The sequence below is a fragment of the Salvia splendens genome, chromosome 5 (genome assembly GCF_004379255.2).
Source record: "Salvia splendens isolate huo1 chromosome 5, SspV2, whole genome shotgun sequence".
Lineage (NCBI taxonomy): Eukaryota > Viridiplantae > Streptophyta > Magnoliopsida > Lamiales > Lamiaceae > Salvia > Salvia splendens.
Window position 1 is genome coordinate 37,023,655 of NC_056036.1, and position 22,665 is coordinate 37,046,319.

The following is a 22,665-nucleotide window of genomic DNA, read 5'->3' on the forward strand; positions in this document are numbered from 1 at the left end:
CTCGTGAGTATAGTACTATTTATATAAAGAATATTGTAGGTTTTGCAGATTTTTAATCTCCCTTGAGGTTTGTTAGGTTTGAAATGTTAATTGCCACACCTCTTTTTGTAATGTAATTAGTCTTAATAGAAGCGTAAATTTGAACTGATGCTTCCCAACCGACCCAATCAGAAAAAGGAAGGGAATCTGAAGACTTTTGAACAATGTGAATTTCTGGTGAATAGATCAGATCAAGTTTGCAGCAGAATTTCACGTGCTTTCATGAACATGACCAAAAGAAATTCAGAATAAATGTTGTTGTATACAAGATTGCGGGGAAGGTAGAAATAAGTATCGCACCTCGGTTATGTTTCCTAGTAAGGATTAGTCTCATGGGTATGGAGGGCACTAAGCTTGCCATCCTCGCTTGGTGCATGAATTACTATATAGTTGAAGACAGTCCCCCATGAGCATAGGATAGAGAATTCCCACACATACAAATATACTCCCTATTGTAAATGCACCTGCGCCTTCAGCAGCCATAAAATCTATTTTTACACATCAAGCATTGATGTCATTGGAACGGACGTCTCATCTCTTTGAGAGAAAAGAGAAAACATCTTATCTTGCTTTTCAAGTGAACTTAAAACATCTTAACATCAAGGCATAGGCATTTTGGGACGACTCTGTCTCATGAGCAAATTTGGTGGCATCATGGTCAACACCCAGAAGATGTGGCAAAGCGGCCATAATTTTATCGACATTCTTAAAAATCTGAATATGGCAATCAAGAAGAATCACCACTCTGTCTCGTCGAAAGTCGTCCCATGGGGACTCAAGTGGTGAAGAGAAAAACCAAGGGGAAGGGTACAAGGACGAGCACTTAAATCCCCTTCGACGCTGTTCTAGATAACTACTCTTTCATTGTGGTCAACCTCAGCTGCACTAGGCATGCACACGGTTCAAAAAAATCATCAACCTGAATCGGCTCGCCAACAGTTTAGGTGGTTCCGGTTCAAAAAACCGCTGGTTTCCGACCAAAACCGCTGGTTCCGGGCCGATTCAGTGGTTCAGTTTTTTTTTTTGCATTTTCTTCTTTATTTATCTATGGAATGTGCGTAAATAAAATTCAAAAAATCACGAAGAAAATTGCTTTATTGATATAAATTTAAACGAGGCTACAAGTTACAACAATTACAAATCACTAAAGACCTGAAGTCTTAAATAATAAATTTAAATATTGGTTGCTTTTTTAATCGTATATTTTTATCATTCTTATAGAAATTATATTAATTGTTGCTTTTTTGCACATTTTAATCAATACATTGAGAAAAATGAGTAACATACCTACATTTAAATCTAATTATTTGAACATGTCTACATTATATAAATATACAAATTATGAGCAACATGCCACATTCAAATTTAAATAAACTATTATAACTAAACTATTCTAGTTGATGCTATTATTAACTATAAATTTGTCTTAGCAAAAGAATTATGACAAAAATAAAGAAAGTTTTGTCTTCTACATTGGAAAAAGATTAATGAATGATCTAAACATATAGTTATAAAAGAAAATACTTCAACATATTTTGTCCTACATCGAAAGTGAAACATAAAATAGTCAAGGATGTCTTTATAAAAGAGAAACAACCAAGAATGATTTCTTAGAATTCAGAGGCCCAACAAATAAATATGGGATATTATGAAACTTTTATATTTATTTTTTTGTGAAAATTATTTTTATAAATAATAAATATTTTTTTAATTTTTATTTGAACCGGTGGTTCGAACCGTTGAACCGGCAGTTCCGGTTTCTGAAAACCATTAACCTGAACCGAACTGCCGCCGCCGGTTCCGGTTCTGGGTTATGAATCGGCGATTAACCGCCGGTTCGATTTGTGCATGCCTAAGCTGCACTCTCAAGTTCAACAAGTTATGCACGATGATCGCCCAATATATGTCGATAGGTGCAAGGAGAGGTGAATGGATGCTCTTGAATAAGTAATTTAGGAATTTTAATTTTCTTTAAAATATAATTAGTGTAGTTTTTAGAAAATTTATATTTTTCATCAGACTAATTCATGGGCGGATCCAGCCTATTTTAAGAGGCCCCTCCTCAATTCTTCTTTGCCTTTATAGGTTTACTAGTATCACGCCCATGCGATGCACGGGTCATTTTAATTTCTTCATATTTATTTCTTTATGCGAAATAAAATTTGTGAAATGATAAATAAAAGAATATTCGACATCCTTTTACTTTGGATTATATTTTTTCAATCACATTAACCCCACATGGCCACAAGAGTGCGTTTAAATGCTAACTTTTCTTAAAAATGTCAATACGATCACATTAAAATTTCAACACATATTTGTGTTGACATTTTAATAAACTGTCTTGACATTTAAATATCATACTTAAAATTTAAAAACATTTTAATTCTGTGAAAATATGAATTAACTGTTGAGTTATAACTACAGGAGCAAGTTTACGTTGCAATAATTTAAGATTGCACTGGTGAGACACTTCCTAGTCGAGCTTTATTTCATTGCAATATAATGACCCTATACACTAAAAACCCAAACCTTGAAACCTAAATCATAAACCCTTAACTCTAAAATATACTCATCATGACCAACAAATTAGTCAAATATCAATAAATTTCTCCCTCTGCCGCCCCAGTTCAATTTTACTTTGTTGATCACTTATTCAAAATATACTCATCATGACCAACAAATGAGCCAAATATCAATAAAATTCTCCCTCCGTCCCAGTTGAATTTTACTTTGTTGATCACTTATTCTATTTTGAAGGTTTTAGATCTGTATTCGATATCTTACACTGGGTCGGCCTAGTTGATAATCGTTACTGATAGTGGAGATTTTTTACCTGATTCATGTCTGGAAATCTGTTTATATGCTCATATCAAGAAACAAAAAAAAAATATTGTTTGCATTCATCCAAGCATTAAAATGAAAAGGTTTTTAAATCAAATAACATAAATGGCTATTGAAATATCAAACGTTAAATATTAGAAGTGATAGTAAATTTATTTAAAAGATTTCTTCAGTTACATAACTTGTGTAATTATTTATTTTGGAAATTATGAAAGAGAACGGTTGGAATTAATTAAGCAAGTTGATACAAATTACAAATTTCAAAATATTCACACAATGTCTCTCGCATTTAGAAAAAAAGATATATTGCTTGCACAATTATGCATAAAATTTATTTCCAAACTAAGTCGAACACTCAAAACTCTAAGCACAAACTTAAAAGAAATCTTAACCAAACAAAAACGCAATGTCACATCTTCTTCTTCATTGATCTGTTCATTTCTCCTGCAATCTACTTTTGTTGCAGTCTACGCATCAACCCATGTTCTTCTATATTCTCGATCAACTGGTGGTCAGACATTAAATTTCATTATCTCAGAAGGCGTAATATTTTTAGCTTTTAGATATAATTTAAAAGAAGGAAATGTTGACAACTAAATATCAGTTCTCGAAATAAACTACAAATCTCATACTTACATGAAATGACTTTAGTTTTATGCGTAAACAATTGCCTCTAATGCCATAATTCACATAGTGTATATAATTCCTGCAATTATGTAAACAATGAGGGTTAATCAAAATTATTCAGTCACGCTTATAGATGTAAGAAATTATTGATTATAAATGTATTCAAGAAAAATATAATTGAATATTGATAATGTAGGATCTTTGAACCACATATATTTCACGTAATAAATCATAAAACATAATAGGATCGAAAACTTTAATACCGAAAGCGATTATGGAAGGAGAAGAAAGCTTCCTTGAACTCTAGTGGTGCTACGCCAATTTCAAAGGAATTGTTTCTCTCTTTCTTTCATTTCCATGTTTTCTGTAAGGTGTATGATTTGATGGAGTTTAATATTTATAGACAAGAGGATAAATTCTAAGCTATTTTCATTAAATGGTTATTTAAAATATTTAATAGGAGCGTTTCTTTTTATTAAAAGTAGCTGACCGATTTAATTAGAATTCTATATAGGAATTGATTCACTTAAATTCTAACGGTTAAATTAGAAATTACAATCGTACACTAATTTGATCAGATTTATAGGAAGATATAATTCATCAATCGTTTATGATGATTAATTAAATCAAAATTACATGATTTGATTCTTCAGCTACCAAATTGATTGCAGTATAATATGACCATTTCCCATATTAGTCGACCAAATTTGAATGGCTAATTTAATGCTAATAAAAATATTATATACATACCCAATTTTCATATTCCATTCTATTTTCCTCAACTTATTTTACATAGTGAAATAATTTTATGAAATGATAAACAATATCATCATACGAAATCTAAAAACATAAAAATATGTAACAAAAATGCATCATACGAAATCTAAAAGCACTACAACACTTCATCGCCCCTTGTCGGTGTCATCTTCTCCGGTCAGATTGCCTCCATCTATATAAGAACTTTAAACAAAAAATAACAATAGTATAAATACATATATTTAAATTTGATGCTAAATTAGAAAATTGTTTGATGGGAACATGAACTTATGCCATAATTAGCAATGTATAAATATATATTAAAAGTAAAAATAATATCATTGAAAATTTGGAAGAATACCTAAACCAAGCAAAATTTATGCAGAAAATAAAGCAACTAGTGGATGAATTGTAAACTATCCAACTATCATATATTTATAGTCCAAACAAATGAATTGAGGGGCTATTCTAAAACCTTTCAATTTTCTCCATTTATGATAAGAAATTTAATTCGAATTCAAATGGACACTGTACATGTAACGGCTCATGCAACTACGTCACATATAAAATAGCTGGCTCATTAATTTGTGATTTGATTGTAGTTACTGTCTAAATTCATTTTAGTAGTGGTATTAGTATATTATTTGGTCAAAATCGGAAGGATTTTTCACCGTAACTGCCTATGAACATGAAGGACACTCATATGTAACGCTCATGCATTCTCACAATAAATAAATTATCATCATTATTAGAAAACTAAATTCCCATCAACATTTGCATTTTTACACCATATATTTATAAATATTTAAATCTATACCCAGAATTCACAAATTTTTAAAAAATGTCCCAAAACTCTCATTTTATATATGTATAGATTATAAATTTTCAAATATATGTAAAAAATTGCACTAAATGTCCCTGCTCAAATATAGTATATAAAAATTTCCTATACATAATTTTGCCCCCTGCTACAATAAAATCCTAGATACGCCCTGGACTAATTATGTTATTTGTGACTGTACATTCTTAATCAAATAATTCGGATCATAACATAAAAGTAAAAGTAAAAAGAGAATAATGATACAATAAAGAATATATTTACTTCCTAATCATAGGATGTGATCGAGTGGCGTGGGACTGTACATTCGTAACTAATTTGGTCAAGATCAGCTACCCTTATATCTTGAGGTGCCTATAAATCAATTCAATGAATAATCACTAAGTTCACCCGTGAATACTCTTTGGTCTAATAAAAAAATGAATATACTTCCTCTATTTATTAGAAATAAAAAACATTTCTATTTTAGTCACTCATTTAGTCCTTTTCTGAAGTCGTTACACAGTCATATAATATGTGAATAGTAATATGATTAAAGTAGAATTATAGATGAAGCAATAAGTGATAAAAAAAGCATTTAGATTGAGTGCGTTTAATGGTAGGGAGATTGGTAGAGCATTTGTTCGCATTGCACACCCGTCCCTTTCTCTTCCCACCCCAACTTCTTCTCTCCACACCTTCTTCACACACAAACTCACTCTGATAGTGAGACCAACCGAATCACGACAAACCCATCCCGCTCCCCTTCCTGTGCCTCTACGTGTACGCTGCGCCGATACATACACCTTCTCTAATCTCTAAATTTTGATTTCTTAGAGACAAAGATAGACAGAGAGAGAGTCGCTCCGAACCGATGCTGTGGTGGGAATGGGGAAGGCCGTTAATCAGCAACTGCCAATTGTACAGCAGCAGCAGCCCCGTCACAGTTCTAGAACCTTCCTCTGCCAGAGATGTGCGGTGGGAGTTTCCAGATTCTTCAGCTTCAAATGCGCCCTAGTTTTAATGCTCAGTCTCGCCGCTTTCTTTTCTGCCCTGTTCTGGGTTCTTCCTTTTCGATACCAGCATCCCGGGTTTGATGCTAAGACCTCAATCAAGCTCAGTGGTGAATTGCTTATCCCTACATGTTTAATTGGGGGTTTTTAGGAAGTTATGTTGTGATTGCTTTAGAATTAGGTTTCTTTTATTAGGTGAATTGAATTTCTCGTAATTGCTAGAAACCTGTAATTGATTTGGTACTTCTGCCTATAGTGCTTCTAATTGTACTTACGCGTAGTGCTTGGACTTAGAATTGGACTCTTGTGCCAATTATTTTGAGGTTATGGCGCTTCTTTTACATGGTGTTTGTTAAAAGAGATGTTTTTGACGTGTGATTGGAGCGTTCTGAAGCTTATTTTACTTGAATATGCTTATATTTTATACTGGAATAAGTTTGTGTACAGATTTCTTGTGAAGTCCAAAGGGTAGAAACTGGCCTCTGATGTGTAATACGTTGCTGTGAAAACTCGCTGTATAACAGCTCTTACATGTTGTTTGGACTGTAGAACAAATTGGTAATTATTGAGTTATATGACGTATGTGGCTTTACTCCAACTAACTCAGTACAGATAACTTTGATCGAGGTCTTTATATGAACGTAGTTACTTGCAGCAACTGTGTTCTTTATGCATTTGTATGATCGTTTCTTTATGCAAGATCTGTTCCTCCTGGTCTTTGTAGACAATGTAATGGCTGTTTGCTCTTCTCGAGGCAGGAGAAATGTTTCTTAAATTAGGAATGTCTAGTTTTAGATTCTCAAGCTAACCAAAATGTTTCTTTTCCAGGCTGTGGAATAATGACAATAAAATCTATTGCTGAAATCTTTGAATACCTAACTTGATGGTTTTAATGCCCTGATTGGCACACTGTTGCCAGTACTGCAGCCTTCTTAAGAATTTTATTTATTCTAATGATTGAAGTCTACTCTCTTGTATATACTCCCTCCGACCCTTAAAAATAGATCACATTTGCTATCTTGGGATGTCCCTTAAAAATAGACTAATTCTATTTAAGGAAACTTTTTTTCTCTCTAATGAGGAGGGTCCCATTCTCCACTAACAATACTCCAATCACTTTTCTTTCTATCTCTCTTTGACTTTACCAATTGTTCATTAAAACCCGTGTCATTTCAAATGTTGTCTATTTTTAAGGGACGGAGGGAGTATAATTTATTCAAATGTCCATGCATACTTTGTGAATGAAGCTAACAATAATTTATTTCAGTTGGAAATGTAGAATTGGACCATTTAGGTTTTCTATTAGTTGTTATTTTTGTGTAGCCTAGGCTCTAGACCAGGTTAGTAATAATGTGATTGCAGCATCATCTTTTACACCATCTATTAAGCTGTGAAGACTGCAATAACTTTTAGAAAAGGTAGTTACTATAACATCTAGTTGGATTAGTTAGTTTTAACTGTTATTATAATGTTGTGTCACATTATTTGTGTTTTTCTTTCCTTGAATCTTACATGAATTTATTATCATATTTCTAGAGGGCAAGAGTTTACATGGAAGAAAATGGTAGTTATTATTGATGGCTCTGTTTAAAATCTCCATTCCTTGTCTGACTAATGGTTATGGTTCTTATTTTCAGCAACTGTTCAATCATATTTCCAGCTTCAAAAGCCAATTTCTGAACTTATACCATATATTTCAAGACTAGAATATGATATCAATGAGGAAATAGGTGTCCTTTCCTTTAAGGTTGGCCTCAATCTTCTACTTCATACAGTACTTGTTTTTCCAACCATCAAGTTCAGAGAAAAGAATAGATCTGTTGATGATCACTTATTTTTTCACAGGTTGCTGTTCTGTCCATGCACCCGGCAGATCCCTCCAACTGGAATAGCTTATCTAACTGGACTGATGTGGTGTTTGGCTTCATTCCTGATCCGATTAATAGTACAACAAATCCTGTGGCATTGAGTGTGTTGAAATTGTCATTGATTGATCTGTTTCTTCAACAGTACAATTTGACATTAACCTCCACAATTTTTGGAGAACCTTCTTCGTTTGAGATTCTAAAATTTCCTGGCGGGGTTACTATAATTCCAGAGAGTACTCCTTTGCTGTCTTTGCCTCTAGTCAATTTCACCCTCAATAGCTCAATTTATGATATCAAAGAAAATCTTCCAGTGTTGAAAGAACAACTAAAACTGGGATTGCACCTGACGCCGAATGAGGTAAAACTAATTTCTACTTTAGAATACCATTGCAATTCTGGGTCAGCAGTTGAATTTCATTCCCCTAGCTTGAATCCTGGTACTTGTTAGTATGTAACTTTGTTGTTTTAATCTGCATAAGGGGATGAATGATGATACATTCAACCTTTCTTAATCTGGTCCCACAACTGTTGTTGCTGCGGCTGCTATGCTTTCAATTTAAGTTTTATTCTATTCCTTTGCTGCTTATATTTAAAGATTTAAAATTTCTTCTAACTGAGACTTCCATGGATATATTTTTCATTTCCATTTATAGTTATACCTTTAGAATTAAAAGTCTTTGGTGTTTGGTCTCATCTAATTGAATATGAATTTGGTTTACCCATTTCCTCCTGGCCTGATAGAATCTTTCTCGATGCAGATGGTGTACGTACAAGTAACAAACAAACATGGCTCAACAAAAGATCCGCCGGTGATGGTTGAAGCTTTAGTTGCATCTGACATTCCTATACAGCCAGAGAGATTAAGACAGCTAGCTCAAATAATTACTGGATCACCCTCTATGGAAAACCTTGGGCTTGATCATTCTGTTTTTGGAAAAGTTAAGGAAATTAGTTTGTCCTCATTTCTGAATCATTCTCTTTACGCACCAGCACCTACACCCACACCTACACCCGCACCCACACCTTCTCCATCGCCATCTCCATCTCCATCAATAGATTATCACGGTGGACCATCTATTGCGCCGTCTTACTCTCCTGGCCTTTCACCCAACTCACACCATGCCGCAGCGCCATGTCCTACATGTTATGCCAGTGAATCTTTACCCAGTCCACATAATGCTCCCCAGCATTCTTTATCTCCAAATTCTGATTCTCCTTCTCCCACACCCATAGCAGCTCAAGGCTGTCAACATTGTGGTTCTGATGATTCACCAAGTCCTTCTCCAACTTCTCGAAACTTGTCTCCCCATTCCCCCAGAAAATCACCCGGAGCAGTGTCAGCACCCCAAACTGCACCAACCAGTCCATCCTATATTCATTCATGTAAGTATCAAAATGACAGTAAAGTTTACTACCATTACTTCTAAGTCTACAATGGTTTTACATGTAATTTATCATCATCAATATTTGTCTTAAGTTTGTGCCTAAAGTTCAAAAGGCGTGCCTTGCATTGCGTGCCTCTATTGTTGTTTGCATTTGCTCCTTTAATAACTATGATTCAGCTGCTGAAAGTTAATTTCAAAAGTATAAGAAAAGCATGATATAGAATTGTCTCAGACTGACAGGTGCACCTCCAGCACTTTGCGTTCCGCATTTTAATGAACAAAAATTAGGCCGCCAGAGCAACTATGGTTTTTACAAAAAATGCGTCTTTAAGAGGAAAAAATAGGTATTTGAATAATCCTATCACATCACATATGGAGTACTAGTTTAAGTGCTTTGTCTATGGAATTTCATCCCAATAAGTGGCCGTAAACTATTCCGAGAAAACCATGCTAGGGGTACTATGATAGTTTCATGACTTCATCTGATCAACACATAAGCTATCTTGTAGTCTTGCCTAGATCTAATGTTTTTATTCTTTGAAACACATAGTTGTTCACTCTCATTCTATTAGAAGAAAGCTTTTATTTTTATGGAAGATTGCCATTTAGTTTTCTTGAAAAAGAGATGAGCATGGTTCAAGATAATGGCTTGTCTCATGTATATTGCTATTTGCAATTGAAACAAATGCTATGAATGGGTAAAAACCTAATAGGATGCTGGGGGATATCTGCTGCAACAAAAATGTTACTGACGCGATTCACTTCTAACCGGGTCGACATTAATTGAAAAACTAATAAACATCCTTTTCTAATGATAATTTAAGCTATGTTTTGTCACAACAATTATGATCCTTGTACTAAAATCTGTTTGCTCACTAGAACTTTCTAGCAATTGTCAGAAATTCAAATTCTTGTATATTAATATGGTACATACTATGCATAAAGTTTATTCAGTGCCATGTAGTTTTGTGCATGATGGATTTCAGCTTAAATTCTCCGAAATGTGTTTCTCTGTATCTGATTGCCACCTTTTGATCTGCAATTTTCTTGGGTTGAGAATTGCTGAAGAATAATATGCATATTTGCAGCTTACAGTCTGAGTATCCAATGCTTAAATGGACTGCTGACATTCTTGCTCCTGCTCTGGATATCCTAGATGAGGCCCCCGTGTCAACGAACAGTTTTGGTGGTTGAGAGAGCAACAAACAAGTGAGTTGGAGTTGATGCTTAACCTTACAGGATGGCCGTATATGACCTAACCATCAAAGGAAACCGGTAGGTCGCCTAGTTGCAGGTTTCCGAAAGAACAAACTGTAAAATGCACGGGTTCTTTCTGGGATTTGCAATTATGGGAAGTGCGGAATGTAATGTTAACAAAAAAAAGGACTATAGCTATTTACATATTTTTAGTAAAGAAATGAGAATTATCTTCTAATATGCTTCCACCTTACATAAGATTTGTTGGGTTTTAGTTAAGAAATGAGAATGGTCTTCTAAAATGCTTCCACCTACATAAGATTGGTTGGGTTATACTACTCACACACACTATAGGCATCTAATAGGTTGCTCTCTTGAAACGTGTGGCAGTATCATCGCTCTGAGAGAATTTTTTAAATGGGTAGGCCTCAAATTTAATTAGAACCTATAAATAATTTTATTAAGAAAGTAATGTTTCTTGAATATGATTATTTTTGCGGTTATAGAGCTCTTATTTGTTTTAGAATTCTTGTACCATTGACAAAGCCACATGAATTTCTTACAAAAAAAAGTAAGGTTGAATTGAAAAATAATTTTTCCTGAAAAGGTCATGAATATTTTATTAGGGATAATTGAGCTTTTGCAAAGAACTAAGTCACCTACTGAAACTTGTATTTCATTATTCAGGTACAAAAATTTAGAGTTGGTTGCTTATAGACTCTTTAACTATTCAAGTACAGAAAGTTTAGGCTTGTTTGTTTATAGACGTAAATGCTTATAAAACATAACATAGATGAATAAGCAAAACTACTCACAAATCGATAAAAGAACATGGAGTTTTATACTACTTCCGTCTCACAGAAATAGATTATTTAGAGTCGGTACGGATTTTAATGCGTAATTGCTAAGGGTATCCACTATAGGCGGACAACCAGAATAGCCCCGCCCCTTTTTTGTCCACAACCACAGTTTATTTGTCCGCGGCTATAAGGTGAACACTTTCAATAGCCCCAAAAAAATTTTCGTTTATTTTAATTCAATTATAATTAAAATTATAGGAATATACGTAATTAGAAAAAACGGCTATAAGTGAAGAAATTAAAATTAAACACTAAATTTTCGTCATATTAAAGTAATGGACAAATTATACAATGAAAATTTAATCTATTGAAAACCACAATGGTCTTCACGTTGCGCCACCTCCCCTACGTGCCCAAACTTCTTCAATCAAATCGGCCTGGAGTGTGGTATGTGCTGTGCTCCTGTGCATATCAGTGAAACGTTGGAGCAAATATTCATTGCTTCGTGGTACGCCCATCTGTATCAGCACGGAGGCAACACCGTTACTTGTACTTGCGCCATCTTCCGGTGCCCAGCGCTCAGCAGCAAATCCTTCATCTTCTATTATCATATTGTGCAATATGATACATGTTAACATAATATTCGCGACACCATCTTCGTGCCAAACTCGTGTCGGGCACGGTATAATGGCCCATCGCGTTACCAAAAGCTCGCTCAACATCCTTTCTAGCAGCCTCTTGTTTTCGCGCAAAATATTGTTCCTTCGGTCCAACCGGTTGGCAAATTGTCTTGACGAATACGGGTCACCGAGGGTATATCCCATCTGCCAAATAGTATCCCATGTTGTACTGCGTTCCGTTGGCTACGAAGCTGATTTCTGGACCCTCCCCCCGACACTCATCATTGAAGAGAGGCGATGACTGAAGAACATTGATGTCGTTGTTCGAACCTGCAACACCGAAATACGCATGTCAGATCCGCAAACGGTAGTCAGCAACGGCTTCCAAAATCATCGATGGACCTTTGCTTTTGAAACCAGTAGTGAACTGGCCTTTCCACGCCACCGGGCAGTTTCTCCACTCCCAATGCATGCAATCGATGCTTCCTAACATCCCTGGGAAACCGTGAACCGAACCGTGCATATCTAGCAGTCTCTGGCACTCATCAGGGGTGGGCTTTCGTAGGAACTCCGGACAAAATATTTTCCGGATCCCCTTACAAAACTGTCTGAGCACCGTTAGGCTAGTCGTCTCACCCATCTGTAGGTATTCGTAGAACATATCAGCCGTCCGGCATAGGCAAGCTGCCTAATTGCAGCGGTGCATTTCTGAAAAGTAGACAGCCTGATCCGGCCAGTGCAATCACTCCGGAGGGTGAAGCACCGGTACCACTCCGCCAAATTCGTCGCTATATGGTTGAAGAGCCGTTCCGACATTCTGAATCGCCGACGGAAAATCTCGGGTAGATAACAGAGGTTATCCACAAAGTAGTCCACCATTAGACGCCGGTGCGCTCCACTATGGTCTCGTTGGATGGTCCGACGACGAGTTATCGCACGAGGGATTGCGGCCTCCGCAACTTCCGCCTCGCGCGCCGCATCCTCCCTGTCGGCTTGGTTCTGCACCTCTTGAATCAGCGAATTCCACCCGTCATTCCACAAATCGTCCATTTTTAATACCAATTGAATCCACAAATTTTAGTGAGAGAAAGTATGAGTGAAGAGTTGGAATGGTGTGAAAATAATGAAGGGACTGAGGTGTATTTATAGATAAATTAAATTGAATTTTTAAAAAAGGAAAAAAAATCATCCGCCCCGTATCCAGGGCGCCTCGCTATAGGCCGGCGCGCCTATCGGTGCAGCGGTTCCCCCTGGTGCGTCCTCGCACTCTTCTCGCCGAAGGGCCGTCCGTCCCAAAAAATTCGTCCGCCTCGGGGCGGACGATTCTCGCACTATAGGCCGGCGAGGAGGCGGCGGATTGGGGGCGGCCGGCGCGCCGCCCCTATAGTGAACACTCTAAAGTAGGAGAAAATGAAAAAAAATTACTAGTTAAAATTGTATAGTGGATGGTGGGGTCCATAAATGATAAAGTAAAAGAGAATGAGAAAAAGGTTGTCATAAATAGATATGGACTATTTCTATGGGACGGACGAAAAATAAAATATGACCTATTTCTATGGAACGAAGGGAAGGGAGTATATACAAAATGCAAAACATTTGCATTATATAATCTTAAAATCTAACTTCATTTAGTTTTATCTTGGATTTATCAGATGATATTACCCTCATGTTTTCCTTTTCCAAGATATCCAAGAGCATGTTATCAACAAAATGTAGCTTCCCAAAATTGCGAGAAACATACTTTTCCATGATGCCAACATTGCTTCATGAATGAAAACCATATTCTAGAATCTAGTACCCACAATTTCATTAAACTATTCACACTCAGGACAAACGTCTTGCCATCGCCTTTAGATATGGTGGCTTTTGATGTCTTCTTGTTTTTTTAATCCTTATTCTTATACTCTATCCGTCTCCTAAAAATAGAAATTCTTTCCTTTTTGATCAGTCCCTTAAAAATAGAAGGTTTCATTTTTAGGAAATTTCTTCCCTCTAATGAGGTGGAATCTATTTTTCACTAATAGTCTAACACACTTTTCTTTCTATCTCTCTTACTTCACCAATTTTGCATTAAAACTCGTTCTATTTCAAATGTTTCTATTTTTAGGGGATAGATGGAGTATTTTTTTTGGTGTCTCACACTGACTCTTAAAATGCATGAAATTCCAACACTTAACTTGATCCTCATCTTTCTTGGATTGGTTCCTTCCTTTAGATTTTGATCTTTCTTGATTATGATTTTCTTTTAACCTGCCTCTTTGTTTTGTACTGTAGAAGCAAAAATCTTGATTCTTTTCAGCGAATTTCTTGCAATCATCAGTTCTCTTACTCTATTAAACATTAGTTTTGCCTTTGCGGCACTAACTATTGTAACCATGTCGGCTTAACTTTTTGGCAGGGCGTTAGCAAAACTAGGGCACAAATCTTGTCAGAGAGTTTAATATCAACCAAGTTCACTTGCGCGATGATCATGTTGCACTCGTTAAGATGTTATTGCACCGGTTTTTTCCTCTTACGTTCTCAAATTAAACAATCTACTTAATAGGTGTACTTGTTTGTGGTGGTTGGTTTTTACGTACGATACGATTATATGAGCCGAACCCGGAACACATTTGAGAATAAGACTTTTTGGAAAGATTGTTTGTCTATAGCCGAGTTTGTTTATAATAAAACTCTGCATTCTATTATCCAATTATCACTATATATCTATATCTTTTTCTTAATTTACCAATTTTATATACTTGCAGTGTTCAATAATCTTAGATTATTGGTAGTAGAAAAACATTTTTCATACCGAGTGGTTACTAAATACGCCCTCTATCCTCTATCCTCTATCCTTCTCGTTCGAAGTTTTGTGACAATATTTACATTTAACACAAATTTTAATGAATTGATTAATATGTTATGAGTATATTCAAATGAGTGAAATGTGGATTGCACTTTAATGATTATAATGTAAAATGAGTTAGTGCAATATGAGTTTCACTTAAAAAAATGAGATGAGACTTTTATTACATGATACTACTAAAATGGAAAAATGGGACTTGGGACTAGGTGAGTAACTAATAGTATAACGATACAAGTAGTTCACATCGATACCCACTTTAGACGTCAATGCAGAATTTCGGCGTCTAGTGCTATAATATGCCAATTTTCTAAACAACAAAGTGAGATGCATCAGTTGGTATAGTCAGACAAGTACTAGATTTAGGTTCAGGTGTAAGATTTACTGCAAGTTTACAGAAATCCTCACCATTCCAAATTCCAATATGGTTGAGAATTGCTCAGCTTACTTAGGACGCCTCCTCATTAAGTAAAAAATTGGCGCCTTATCCTCGAAATTTCTCCTGCCATCACGGGCAACGGACTGAAGCTCCCAGGAAGGACCAAGAAGCCAAGACACCGCAGCCCCGCCTAGCAACCCTCCAGCCTGAAATATTTGACATGGAGTATTACTGTATATTAGGAACAAACGGGGTGCATATTTAATATTGTTCTAAGATTGCTCAGGACTGAAGCAGCAATGGTCTGAGAATCACAGTTAACAGTGAGATCACATCCAACAATATCTTAATTAGTAAGAGGCTCATTTTGCAAGAAGTTGATACATGCATGCACAGTTGTCTTATGAATTAGAAACCAACTTACATGTCCCCAGTTATCAATGCCCTGAGACAGCAACCCAATTGTCTGCACAAGAGATGTTCATTTCATTAGGTAGATCATCGAAGTATGCAACAGAGCATGACTCGTATCATTACAATATCTAATAAAATGCAGTAATAATATAGGTGATCCCCTTAATCAAGTACGGAGAAGAAATTTGAAGCTTATAGTCACACAATTACCAGCAATCATCGCACATCATACTGTGACCTGATATCTTGTAAAGTAAGTTGGAAAACAAAGTGTATTGAATGATTATAGTTGTTAACTTTGAAGTGCTGAAAGTAAAATACATTGAGGATTTGATCGGGAAGTCACATCGTAATTAGGAATGTTGTCTAAGACTCTAATGTGGTTATAGCAAACCTGTACAGTCACATGATTCTGAATGATGGGGACAAACTGAGATACTGATGAAGTTGAAGTAATTGAAAATTTAATCCAACTGATAGAAGACATTAAGATTTGTCATTTTCAACATTAAGCCCTCAAGAAGTTTACGTACCATGTTTATAGCAATCACTTGTGCAATATGTTTCAGATCATTTTCAGTGCCTTTGACCATGCCCCTGTGCCTCAGGACAAACATAGCAAAGGATCCAACCTGAGTATGCTAGCAATTAACCAATTTTAGATATAGTGAAACCAGAGACAGAGATAGAATGACAAAGAAAAAAATTGTCGATTGACTAGCAACTCTGCAACAGTTCATATGGTAATGATGATGCTCTGAATAAGATTTCTTCTACAGTATAGAGTACCTTGAAAGACAATAAAGTTAAATTAAATAGGACCCAAAAGATGCAGCATTTGTAGAAGAAAAGAGATTACCAATCCAAATATAGCTCATGAAGCACCCACTGCTGGTGCTTTAGAGAACCAATAGCTCATGGATGCACCTGAGGTATGCCAAAGGCCTTGATGAGAACAAAAATGGACTTCTTTTAGATTACAAGCAAATTACTGACTGTAGTGGGCTTCCAGTTATTACTTGCTATTGCTGAGCTGATGTATATTGTTAGATATCTTTTAGGACCACATATATTCTCAACAGTAGGCCCAATTGAGTTCAAAGAATAACAATTGACCTGAAAAGGACACAACTATTCTCAATTTAACATGCCGAGTCAACCAGAATCAGGGCTTTTATTAGTAACATTCAAATCAAACCAGCAGATGCCCAATATTTGCATGCAGAAAGGAAGACGTGACTAGCCTCCACAGCTGCCCTTTACTAATGAGACTATTAATCTGCAAATATATAAGAGGAAACATGTCCGATTACAGAAATTCTGATTTATGTATGTAATATCCAGTACTTTGATAAGGCGATAAAGTCAAACCTTGGCACCCAGAAACATGAGGTTGCCATCTGATGCATATTGTGCAATATAAACTCTGCAGATAAATATAGGAAAGATATTCACTGCCCTACGGAACTCATGAAACAGCATATTTATAAGGAGAAGAACTTTTTAACAATTCGACATGTCCTTTTAGTGTTTCACTGACTCCATTGTTCTTCCTTATTTATTTAATACTCCTAGTAGAATATATATACAGGAGTATATTCTTAGGGGGATTTATCAGTAGAATATCAACATAATAGAATTGAACATTAGCAGATGTATAAAATACTAATACTTACAACACGTTTGCAGCAAGAAGGATATTAGTCCATTGCCTTCCATCAAAGAAGTCTCCTCTTGGTGTCCTTGATTGTGGCTTCCCCAGTTTTTTGGAATTACTTTCACTTTTATCTCCATTGAAGAAACTTAAACTCGAAAGTGTCCCGGATAAGGCATTGAATGACCATTGGTTACAATAAAAACCTGCAAGCTGAAGGACCCTTTCGTGACAGACATCCTCCAAACGAGGCACACCACTAAGAAGAGAAAGTCTCTGCACATAAACAATAATTGTAGTGAAGACTCACTAGTATTATTAACATATGGTGAACATGCCTAGTAGGGATCAGAGATTCTCATGATGCAAGTCTGCACAATTATAAAATGCCATGGTAAGCTCTTCCTAGTTTGGAATGGACAATTCCCATACTATATTGACATGTCTACATCAGACTGAATATCCATTTTAGAACCTGTAACATGGTTGATTAAGCTCGGTTCGTTACATATTGCAAGGCTTTGAAATCATCATGCTCATTTTAATTGGAGCACAAAAACGTTGCTAAATCACAAAAAATTGTGTATCTATGACAAGCATTTGGGACTCAAATAAGCTATGCATATAACTAAGTGTCTGTCTTGCTAGGGCTGTGTTTAGAGTTCGATTCCCGCTAGCAGCAACTTGGGTGGTTAGATTCTTTGTGGTTGACATAATGTTCAAGGCACGTTCTGCAATTTACCTCATCTACTAAGTAACTAAACTTTAGGAACAAGAAGAAGGCTTCATCAATTTCGCTCCTAAAATCATCAGAGAAAACAGAAGTAAAAATAAAAATAAAAACAGGAGCATTTGGCCGTACAACTAGAAGTCTAAGCCAAAGACTTTCAAACAAGATCAAATTTTGTCAAAAATGTGATTCGCACAAATTGATTCATTTTAACAAGCCACACTGGAGAGAGAGATCCAGGAAACAGTCAGATGGAGATAGAAATGTTGCAGATTCAATGCAATTAGGGGTTTTGAATTTAATCGCAGTTGACTTGTTACCTTAAGAGAGAAGCGGAGGAGAAAGCTGCGACGTAGGGCGTCGCCGAGGCGGAGAGTGACGGCGGCGGTAGTTGTGGGGAGCGCCCTAAACACGTTGATGGAGGACTGGGGATTGGATGTCATCAATGAATCACCACTTTATTCCTCACAACTGTGATGATTGAAAATTGAGGAGGAAATAGCCAAACTCAAGAAAACAACCGCTTCGATGAACTTCTAACTGCTAGGATAAGACTTAATTATGCTTTGACTATTTTACTCTGCAGTGCGACAAAATACTATAATGATCTCCTACTTAAATACTCCTGCTCCATTCCTACTCCAACAATCAAAACACGAAAATAATATTATAAAATTCCACCTTCACTTATATATTTTTAACATTATTTTATTTTATTGGGAGTATTGGAGTAGGAGATCTGTATTGAAAAAATACACGTCCTTATATTAATACTCTATATTTTTTTTAATTTTAATTTATTTTATTTCATTAAAAATTTTAACATTTTTTTTTTGTTTATTTAGATCCTTATATTAATATATTTTAATTTAAGAGATTTGTATACTTATATTTTTAATTTAGTTGAATCTTTATTTGATGGAGATACTTTAATTAAAACTTTCTTGTATTACATTACTATATTTATTTATTTTTCTCTTTTCCACTTATTTATTTTGAAATTAATTTAATTGCAATATAACTTATGATAAATTTATAAGTTGATAATGAGAAATATCAATAAAATTTTATTTTTTCAATGATCCTTTAGTAGATATTGTAGTTGAATTAATTCTTAAGTAGATAAGAAAAACAAAAAAATAAATAAATATGTGTAATTAACACAAGAAAATTAATTAAATTCTAAAGTCTGTTAAATAAAGATTCAACCAGATTTAAAATATAAGTATAAAAATTTAAATTAAAATTAAAATGTATTAGTATAAGATCTAATGAAACAAAATAATTGAAAAGGACCTAATAAAAAGTGTATTAGTATAAGAATCTAATGAGTTTTTTGTAGAAGAATCTAAATATGTTTTGCCTTTTTTAGTATCAACATAAGTTTCAAATACTACTAGGTGGCGTTCGGTTGTCATAACTAATATCATGAGACTATCCATCTAGGATTAAGTTGTGAGATTATTTTAGTTGGAGGGGGAGGCTATGACTAATTATCATGAGACTATCCATCTAGGATTAAGTTGAAGGGTTCAATCTTATGAACCAAACATGATACATATTTAATTATGAGATTTAATCTTAACAACCGAACACCCCCTAGAGTAAAATATTGTGGCGGACTCGAATATGAGATTTTTCACTTAGGCGTTAATCTTGCTTTATCCATTAGGAGGCATCTTCGGTAATTAGAGATGTTCATTGTAACCACTTTAGTGATTAAGGGTTACTCAATTTCGTTGTGTTGAAGTCTAATCGGGTTTTAGGTTGACCTTCTCATTTTCAATTTTCACTACCTTTACGGCTTTACTGCCAATCCCATATCCTCTACCTCAGACCTCTATATTAAGCAGTTACCTTCAATTAACGTAGTCTTATTTGACCACATTTTTTGTGTCTTATTTGACCACATTTTTTTTACACGTTGTCTTTTCTCCAATCTATTTAGGGCATTCGCAGTGGTGCGGATGTCCCGGCGGACATCCCACGGACTTTCTAAAAACACCTCCTGCCACGTCATAAGGACTTCCCACTGCACTGCCACGTCATAAGGACATCCCACTGCACAGTGGCGGACATCCCCAAGGACATCCTGACGGACTTCCCACAATAATAAAAATTCACAAATTCACCAAATTAAACAATTTACGGAATTAAAATTTCGACACAAATATGGAGAAATTGCAACCACTTTATTTTAAAAACACATACATAATTATTAAAAAATTACATAGTTAAAAAAAACTGTCGTCTCACTCCTCGGATTCCCCGCCGCCAGTACCCTCGTCGTTCCCGCCGGTAGTCCCCTCGTCACCACTCTCCGCCATGTCTCCCAACCCCAAATCGCGCCGCATATTGTTGATGATATCCTTCAGCGACGACCTGTAATGGCGATCGGTCGATGTCTGCCATTCAACCATTGCACGTAACAGGGTTTCATGTTGCGCGACACGGGCGAGTGAGGGGAGCTCGGGATCGTTTTGGGTAGGAGCTGCCGATTCGGCCTCGGCGGACCCGCTGGCGCTTCCACTCGCCATCCGCGCCGCGGACTTTTGCCCCACCGGGCGACGGCGGCGGGGCCGACGATGAAGGTGTCGGGAACTCTGCCTCAGCGGGGGGAGTTCGTGGGAACCAACACTGCTATTGTACTCCCCGGATGCGCTGATCTTCGTCCGCTTCGGCCAGCCAGATTCAACACCCGCAGTAAACTTGGCCGAAGTCTGCACCACAAGATACACATCCCAATATTTGAATTCCCCGAAGCCCGCTGCAGCGTCTTTGAACTGATGGTGAGACAGAAGCTTCACATCCTTGGCAGACATGCCGTTGGTTGCCGAGCGAAGGTTGTTTGTGTAAATGCCGGCGAATCAGCTGAGCTGCCTCTTCAGCCGCTCCCACTGTTTCCGACATTGCTCTCCGTTGTGAGGCTTCCCCCCCCTGGCGGTTTGAATTGGAGGTAGCTTTCGCTAATGCGCCACCACATCCTGTCGATATGCTGGTTAGCCCCGATATATGGATCCTCCACTATACTGATCCACGCCTTGGCAAGGGCGATGCACTCCTCTGTGCTCCAGACGGTCCTCTTTTTCCCGCTGGATCCCTCCCCCCTCCTCAGCGGCCCTCGCCTCACCATCGTACCCGCCGCAGGCGAGGTAGTGCCCCGTCCCCTGCCCCTCCCTCTCCCTGTCCTCCCCCTCCTCCCTGTCGCCGTTGGTGCGTCTGTGGGAGAATCCCGGATCAGAGATAGCCCCAACTCCTCTATCGAGAATGTCTCGATGCCAGTTAACTGAGTCTCGAGAGGAGTACTTGGGGGGTTGTCCGTCGAAAGTAATCCATATAGGGGCGACAGACATTGTCCACCAGTGATTGGGGGACCCCCTGCATACTCCCCCCCGCAGCGACAGGCGAGCCCTGCATCATCCCCGTCATCATCATCCCGGGTATCTGGGGCGGCATCATCCCCGGCATTGGGGTCATTCCGGCACTCACCCCGGGCATTTGGGGCATCATCCCATACCAAGGCGGGTATATATTGTAGTACCCGGGCATCATCCCCGCCGTCATTTGGGGTCGGGGCATCATCCCCGCCATTCCGGACATCGTGGCGGACATTGGGGTACTTCCGACAACAGGAAAGATCGGTCTCTGTGACTCACTCGTGGCGGGGGAATAACTATCTTGGTGTTCCATTTATCTTCTAAAGAAAAGTATTTAGAGAGAGAGAGATACTCGTTAATACAAGTGGGGCGAATGAAATGAAATTCAACGAGCCGTATTTATAGAATTTTTGAAAAATAAAATAAAATAATCGGGACGTCCGCACGGACTTCCGTGGGGTCAACGCAATGGCGGACGTCCGCAAGGACGTCGCCACGGACGTCCGGGGAACGCCGCGGAACTCCGGTGTCCGCAGCGGACGTCCGTATCCACGTCACCTTTGCACAATGGCGGACGTCCCGCGCGCCGGTCGGACATCCGCCGGGACGGGTGCCAATGTTCACGACGCCCAACGTTGTTAGTAGAACAACATTTTCTGTTGGCATCTCTTGAAATCCGTTCCTGTGAACTTCGATGGCTTCTCGGCGGGTGGCATCATCCTTGATGCCATTGGTGCCAAGTTTATCCCATGAAAGAGACCAAGTCCGTTGCCTCCGTAGGAGCTAACAATTGGTTGGGGCACAGTACCCCCCATAGTTGCGTGGAGCATGGAGGCCCCGGCATTCGTGTTGACCCCGATGGATCCAGCACCCGTGCCGACCCCGATGGATCTAATGGAACCACTGAAAGTGGAACCGACCGATCCCCTCGAGGTGAATCCGGAAACCATCCCAGAGGGATTGTCAAACACCCAATGGGTTGTTGAGGAAGAAGTTAAAAAACCAGGAGTCGGAATCATCGTCATGTTCGACGACGTGTTAACGAGTGCAATGGGGGACGCAGTGGATGGAACGGTGGCAGCGGCGGTAGACGGGTCAGTCGACATATCCAAGCAAAGGTGTTGATTAAGTTCAGCTGGTGTGTGTAAACTCCTTTAGTGGCAAGAATATCTCGTCTTGCGAATGTTGAAAAGTTTTGAGATACAAACTTGCCGGGCGAAAATTACCCGGTAAAAACAAAGAGAAAATTACATGGAAACAACTGAAAAAAATTACACGGAAAAACTTGTAGAAAGCGGTTAAG

General features: G+C 37.5%; 1 protein-coding gene and 1 pseudogene across 2 annotated transcripts; one reads left to right on the forward strand and one right to left on the reverse strand.

Annotated features, from left to right (window-relative positions):
* Positions 1 to 5,704: 5,704 nt before the first annotated feature.
* On the forward strand, positions 5,705 to 10,798 carry LOC121802926 (endochitinase A1-like). 2 transcript variants are annotated; one of them, XM_042202622.1, is made up of 5 exons: positions 5,705 to 6,203; positions 7,731 to 7,840; positions 7,939 to 8,319; positions 8,720 to 9,344; positions 10,435 to 10,798. In XM_042202622.1, exons 1-5 carry the CDS (start codon positions 5,969 to 5,971, stop codon positions 10,500 to 10,502), a joined length of 1,419 nt encoding a protein of 472 aa, XP_042058556.1. In that variant the 5' UTR covers positions 5,705 to 5,968; the 3' UTR covers positions 10,503 to 10,798. The 2 variants fall into 2 exon arrangements, with proteins under 2 accessions (XP_042058556.1, XP_042058557.1); XM_042202623.1 differs by having other exon boundaries at positions 10,503 to 10,798.
* A 4,216-nt stretch (positions 10,799 to 15,014) lies between these two features.
* LOC121802581 lies at positions 15,015 to 18,573 on the reverse strand (annotated as a pseudogene).
* Between the last annotated feature and the right edge of the window lie 4,092 nt (positions 18,574 to 22,665).

Bases quoted from the DNA above. Each gene is read 5' to 3' on its own strand.
- LOC121802926 (XM_042202622.1), top strand. From the start codon at position 5,969: ATGGGGAAGGCCGTTAATCAGCAACTGCCAATTGTACAGCAGCAGCAG. The intron at 8,320-8,719 runs GTAAAACTAATT...TTCTCGATGCAG, and splicing joins TGCACCTGACGCCGAATGAG to ATGGTGTACGTACAAGTAAC. The intron at 9,345-10,434 runs GTAAGTATCAAA...GCATATTTGCAG, and splicing joins TCCATCCTATATTCATTCAT to CTTACAGTCTGAGTATCCAA.